We start from the raw sequence: 7,154 nt of genomic DNA, 5'->3' as shown, positions 1-7,154 counted from the left end.
CACCAAAACAAAAAAAAATCGATATGGGACTCAAGGGAATTTAGGGAGAAAAAGTCCTGGGGGTTTAAGTAGTTAAGTACTGGATTTAAATAGTATAAAATAGATTTTTCAGACAATAGTGGTCATGCAACTGCCTCAAAATATTGTTTCTTGACTGGAGCTCTTTAACATTTCTGCACATACAAAACAATATTAGCTTTAGATGCGTGACCATTATTTCATATGACCTAACAGAATGGATTGGGTTTGTACACAAATGTTCACGGCTATTCTGGCACGTTGATAAAGATTGTAGTTCATCAATTTCATTGTTTATTAAACAACCATATTCATCTTTTTGTGTAAAACTCAAACATAGATTGCTTTAAAGGGGCTTTATGCTCTGGAGGTCCAGGATAATAAATAGGCTTTTCATAAATGAATTAGCATTGTTTAAATGCTGCAATATTTTATGGCAATTAGAGATGTCATATTATTTATACCAGAAGAGAGTTGAAAAAGGACTTAATGAGGCCTGGGCTCAGGATGAATGTGGCCTTCACAAAACTCTTTAACCTTGGCATTTTGTGAATTTTGCAAGTTGAAGACATCATTATGTGAATTTGTTTTACATTATACATGACAAATGCCTTGCTCTCCCAGTATTGTACAGGTACAAGGCAATATTTTAATTTTACCATTCTAGTCACATTTTTCTTTAGACTAATATGTAAAACATTAACCTGAATTACCTTTTCTTGGTACTCATAGTTTTGGGTTTTGGGTGGATATCGTTTGAGTCATTTTCGATGTTGTGGTATAATTGCAATACAACACAATTGTCACATATGGGTTAAAGATCAGTGTTCTTAGGCCTTAAGAGTCACTGGTTTCTGAGTAATAATTAAATGAATTGTGTGTAAGAGACACTTTCAGTAGGTATATGCCAGTTCATGTAGATTTCTACTGAGTTTGCGAAGTTAATCTAAAAGAAAATACTTTTCCTTGTCCTTTATATTTAAGCTTCACTGCTCAGACCTTTATACCTGCCTACCAAAGTCTAATCTTTATGTGTAAATCATGTGAGTCTAGAGTTTGTTGTACCTCCTGAACTTTTAACTTGGCAAAGTAATTTCTTTTTAGGCTGCAGCAAGAAACAACCAGCAGATAAGCATGGAACAGAGGAACTCTCCAGTAGATGATTTCTCCCTCAATGTATTTTCTGTTACCCCGTTCACAAACAACCAGCCGGATGTTCAAGCCTCGGAAGGTGATAAAGCTGGAGCCACCTTGCTTTTCTCTGGAATGTTTTTGGGACTGGTTGGAATCACATTTACTGCAATGGGATGGATCAGGCGTGATGACAACCATAGATTTGAGTGGACCCAGTTGTTGGGGCCTATTCTATTATCAGTAGGTGTGACCTTTGCACTGATATCAGTATGCAAGTTTAAACTGCTGTCATGTAAGCCATGTAAGAGCAATGAGGATACGGTGCTAGAGACAGATCAACTTTCACCCGGACAGTCCTTTGTTTTCACTGGAATAAACCAACCAATAACTTTCCACGGTGCCACTGTAGTACAGTACATTCCTCCTCCAAATAGCGTTCAAGATGCAAATGCATTGACTTCTCCCATGCCCTCACCTGTCATTGGTAATAGCGGTTCTAGTATTCCCATTGTAATGCCACCACCAGTACTTCCCCCTGAGTATTACAGTATTTATACAATGGACAATCCAGCATTTGTGGAAGAAAATACAACCTTACAACTTTCAGACAACGGAATTTACAGGTATGCGTCTTTATTTTTCAGTCTGTGCAAAACTTGCTTAACATTGTTTATTTTATTTTATTACTTGTCTGAAATTTGCTTAGAATTTTGGGACAGTTTGGGACAGTGTGTAAATAGGCTTATATGAGATACATGAGATGCATGAGATGCATCTGATGAGGTCTACTGTGCCTAATGGTATATCTGGCTCTGTTCTAGTCTATGCCTACTGTAGGACACAGTGCTGACAGGTAAATGAACCTTAACTCTTTCGAAAGATTTTTGAATAACAGGACTTTTGTCATAGCACTGAAGAGACAAACCTCAATAAGATATTCATTTTATGTCAGTATTTTGACATAAAATCTTGTTATTTCATTGAGATTTACCTGTCTCTCTTGTGCTATGACAGAATGCATATTATATAAACGAATTGCATATGTATGAATGTCAGCACTAAGATAGTAGACCAGTTGGTTTCAATTCCACACCATACCTACCTATCCTTTATGAATTTTATATTCATATAACGTGTGTCATCAATTTCTTACAAATAAATCAGTTTAAGCCTTCTGATAACACCCCACTGACCCCTAGGAGCATGTGGGGGACTTCAGCGGCTGGGTGAGCTGATATTTCACCTCAGAGTCCTTAGCTAGTTGTGGGATGTGAATGTAAAGTTGGGCGCCAGTCACTTTAGAATTTTATTCTTTAAGCAACTCACATGGGAGGGAGGGTAAAGGGCTACAAACATCTAGAACAGTACAGAACTCCAGACTCACCGACCACTTCACAGCTTCACAGTGCAGAGGACCTTTAAACTGATTGCAGTAACACTGTGTATTGTAGAACCTTTGCTGGTCAGTAGACATAGCACAGAATTCCCTAGGCAAGACACCAGACATCCTGCAATCTGGAGATCTGCATTCTGGCTTCCCTGGCACCTCCAGCAGACAAAGTGCCTCCCCAGTTCTCAATCCCAGGAACAGATTAAGACCCCAACTGGGTTCATACCTGACCACCTGCAGTCTACAGGCCTGGCCAGATAGCACATCACAGCCCACATCCTCCCCCGAGCAGTAGGCTGGGGGGAAGAGGGGGGAGCTCACATGGTCATACCTGAATATTTATGTCATCCCCCAACATGCGCCACTAGCCATGAACATCTTAGTGACTGGCTAGTGAGACATGTATATTCATAACACCCCACCATTGGATGCTTTGCACTGTGCTTAGTAGAAGGCATATGAGCACAGATTATCAAATTATTTAGACTGGATACAGTCCCAGCAGACTAAATTTAAGGAGTGACCCTGATTAGGGCAAGGTGGCTACAGTGTAAATTAGTCTCCTACAGCGTGGGGATTTCTTCAGTTAACAGAAAGCATCTAAATAATGTTTGACCAAGAAAACTACTGTGTCCTTTCCAGAATCCTGTATGAGTTTCCCTTTATAACTACCTCTGATGTGAAGAAGAATTTATAATCCACATATTATAGAAGAGTTCTTTTTTACAGCCCGCTATATGCTGAGTTTTGGGTCACAGAAGGACATAGTAAATGCCCTCCTGTGACCCCAAAAAGAACTATGGCCCAAAACTGTTGGGTAATATAACATGGGTGCAAAAAATTAAAAAAGGGCCTCAGTCATGAAGGGGTTAACACTGTATAACATTTTTTAAGAAATGTGTACTACAGTATGGTACAAGGTTGTCAGTCCAGAAGGATCCCGTCTGTTTTTTTTTCAGATCTCTATTTAACATTGTCTCTTAAATTCCATCTCTGGCCAAATGTGAATCCCCTTCCACATCCCTCCCTCCCACACTGCACCGTCACTGTTCCCACTCAATCATAATTAAAAAATAAAACCTTCAAAATCCCTTTTTTTACTTACTTAAGTCATCCATCATATGACCCTCCGCGTCGCCGCTTTCAGCTGAGGAGACCAGTGATCCACTGCTGCATTCTGGGCCCTTCATCAACCAGTATTGTTGCCATCCCTCAACAAGATGTTATCATGTTAGTGGAGTCTTTTGGGACCTGTCAGGACCCAGCCACTGGATAGCCATTAGGAAGTGTCCACATTACCCAAGGAGCGATGTGAAGAACTGAAACCGGTCCCTGACACTTTGCAGGCCAGAAGAAAAACCACTCGGGCTTTGGTATGTCACATAACCATGGATTCATGCAAGTATTTGGGGCTTTTAGATTTTGTTAAATTAAATCTAGCAATTCGAGGGGTTAGTGGTTAACGGGTAGAGGGGGGTTTCCAGGCATAAGCTCTATAATTTTCGAGGGATAGGTCATAGCAAGATTCTTTTAATATCATTTCATATCATACTGAACATATTAGATTCATCTTTTTTCCTAGGATAAGATTGAATATTCCTAACTTTGTATTTATTTCTCCACCTTTTCAGATCTCCATGCTCCAGGGGGCAGCATGAACAGCTCCAGAGTGTAAATACGCACCGCAGCCTGCCACCTTCATATGCAGAAATATTTCCTGAATTAAACTAATTCATTCAGAAGTTACAGAAGTCCCACCTTTCGTTGTTATGTGGAGATTTATGGAAGACAAATTCTAATCAAAGGTCTGGATTGTTGAATGGTGTAATATATGTTCTGGTCTTGGAATGTGTAGTATTAAAGACATGGAGAAAATAGATCAGAGAAGCCATGTCAATCATCTATGTGGGACATATAGGGTCCTCTTTGATGGAAAAAAGTTTGTTTCCGAAACTCCCTTTTTACATAGCTCCTACCATGATGTTCAACAGCACTTTACAGAGAACACTGGCCCATTCACATCAACCATTCTGCTGATAAGGTATGATTGTTGCTTCCACCACCATGTATTCTTTGGATTTACATGTGACAAAGGAGCAATTTCCCTCTGTTCTGCATTACACAATACAACAAGTTGTTACCAATACAACCTCTTGTTCAAACAGTGGTTGTGAAAGTGTACATATGACTTATTAAGATTTTTACCTAACAGGTTACCTTTGTATTAATCAAGTGTAGCTCAAGAAGCATCTAAAGGCTGTCCTAAAGGCATAACAGCTATTACCTTCCTGTGATCCCATCTCTGATGCCTGTTTTGGACAATGCTTGTTTCTTTTACCCTAGTTGCACCCATCATCATTATGGGGTGTTTCTACTCACATGTCTTTCATATTAGTGTGTATTGTAGATAACATGAGGAAATGTAGAAAAAACCTTGGTTAGCCAAGGACACAAGGACCCAGATGAGTTACTTCTCTCACAACATACTTCATTTTATTTCTAGTGTGTTTGTATATGAAAACACAAGACACTGAAATTACATGGCCAATCCAGGTCCTTATTATGGATTAGTTTAGTACTTTTCTAGAACTACATGCTGACTTTAACTGGAAAATTAACTTCCCTCTATTTTTATAGGATGGGATATAGGAAGGATGGGATTGTGTGTTTCATCCAAAGCACCTAGGTGGATGATAAACGTAAGTTTGCATTCTTGATTATACCAAGTGGATGACTAGGGACTTTTGGCTTCCAGTACCGGAATTTGAGCGCTTCTGGTAGTGACATGAGCATGGAAGGTCAGAATATGTATGTCTCATGTATGTATTGCTGCTGACCCAACCTGTAAGTTTCCTTGGTTGTCATACTCATCACTTGGCTTTTGTACTTTCTAAGTCATTTACAGTACAGTAGCTGTAGAGTAGTACAGCTCTGCGTAGCGTAGTAGTGACATTGCCAAATATTAGACATGTGCACCGGCAAAAAATATGTTTCGTTTCGTTGTGATTCGGATTTTGCATTATTTATTTTTTCCGGATTCGGGTGCGAAAATCAATTTGTTTTGGAATCGGACGAAATTCGTTACATAGTTACATTACATTATCGTTTCATGTTCATTTCGTTCGTTCGTTGCATATGAAAAGTATTATGAGACCTCAGCTCACAGACCCGAATGGCATTCGGGAGCACAGCTGAGAAGTCAAATGGGCGGAGCTAGCCGTGACGTCACGGCTCGCTCCGCCCATCTGTTTACTTTCGGGCTGAATGTCATTTTGTGGTGAGTTTTCGTCGGGTTTGGGCGGTCGTCGTGCGGAGGGACTTTTTTTTAATTTCGGCGGGTCGACGGGCGTCGTGTATCGTGATTGACGCTGGATTACATCGATGGAGCCATTTTTTAATGTTTTGTTAATTAAAGGAATAGTAAAATATTGTCTCTTTGTTTTTTTCAATTAAAGGATTTTTTCCAAAAGTGTGATTTGTTTATTTACTTTGAATTTGAAACCTTTAGTGAATGAGTAGGGGTACAGGTATCCCTTACTCATTCACAAGGGGGGGGCGGCATCTGCACTTTTTTTTTGTTTTAAACATTCCTACCAGACCTAAAGGGTCTGGTATCAATTGGGGGGAACCTCACACTTTTTTTTTCCTCTTCTGCAGACTGTAAAAAAAAAAATGTAAAATGTTTTTTTCTCAAATGTCACGTTGCTGCAACAAACGAACGAACGAAACGAAAACAAAACGACAATTCATACAGACTACCACTAACGAATTTCGGCATCGGAAATTCGGATTCGTTTGCATTCGTTTTAGCTGTAATTCGGAATTCGGATACATCTGAATCTCTGAAATTTCATCAGAATTTCGATTCGGAACGAAACAAATCGCACATGTCTACCAAATATCACTCCAAATCTGGTAAGAGTATACAGCTATGAGGCAAAATGAGTGCTTAGACATAGGAAATGGACTACTATATTATAGGAGGCATTAAAAAAGGTAAATCATTTTTAGGATACTGTTAGGCACAATTTGCATTTCTAGATGTTCCCTTTAAGGTACCAAATCTTCAGTCAGTCCACTTCAAACATGTACCTTTGCAATTCTTCATGAACTCTGCAGACTAGGCATATGCAAGTTATAATAGCTAAAACATTGTGTGTGACTCTATTTGTAGTCATTTCATGAATAATATTGCTACTTACATCCACCAGAAGCCCATCTGTTTCTTTGTGATGTGTTTGTACTTTATGTTGATGGTGTTTTGTTTTACTGAATGTAAAATGATTGCAATGCTATCCATCCAGTGTCTGGTCAGCACTTTATAAACACATTATGTATAATTGTGAAATAAACTCCATAACGAGGGTCATAATAAATGGGACACTGTGTTGTGCATATTTTTATCGCCTCTCTAGAGAACACACGGACTGCGTCATTGTCAGACGTACAGCGGTTCCATCACCATATGGCACAGATGACTGAAATAGTTACTCATACTAATTGAGTTTTAGTAAATACAATTCCAATTAACCTTCCAAGCCAATGGGCAAATTAAAAATGCAGGTTTAGTTTATTTATATGCTTTGTGAACAATGTTGGGTATTTGTGAAAA

General features: G+C 39.1%; 1 protein-coding gene across 1 annotated transcript; it reads left to right on the top strand.

Annotated features, from left to right (window-relative positions):
* The first annotated feature begins 1,026 nt into the window (after positions 1-1,026).
* Positions 1,027-4,331, top strand: TMEM174 (transmembrane protein 174). Its single transcript, XM_018558231.1, has 2 exons — positions 1,027-1,775; positions 4,174-4,331. The coding sequence occupies exons 1-2, from the start codon at positions 1,153-1,155 to the stop codon at positions 4,271-4,273; spliced, it is 723 nt and encodes a 240-aa protein (XP_018413733.1). The 5' UTR covers positions 1,027-1,152; the 3' UTR covers positions 4,274-4,331.
* Positions 4,332-7,154: the final 2,823 nt, after the last annotated feature.

The sequence above is a fragment of the Nanorana parkeri genome, unplaced genomic scaffold (genome assembly GCF_000935625.1).
Source record: "Nanorana parkeri isolate BGI_ZX_2015 unplaced genomic scaffold, ASM93562v1 scaffold327, whole genome shotgun sequence".
Taxonomy (NCBI): domain Eukaryota; kingdom Metazoa; phylum Chordata; class Amphibia; order Anura; family Dicroglossidae; genus Nanorana; species Nanorana parkeri.
Note: the sequence above shows the minus strand (reverse complement) of the source record. Positions and strands in the feature narration are given on the sequence as shown.

Bases quoted from the DNA above. Each gene is read 5' to 3' on its own strand.
- TMEM174 (XM_018558231.1), top strand. From the start codon at position 1,153: ATGGAACAGAGGAACTCTCCAGTAGATGATTTCTCCCTCAATGTATTT. The intron at 1,776-4,173 runs GTATGCGTCTTT...CCACCTTTTCAG, and splicing joins TCAGACAACGGAATTTACAG to ATCTCCATGCTCCAGGGGGC.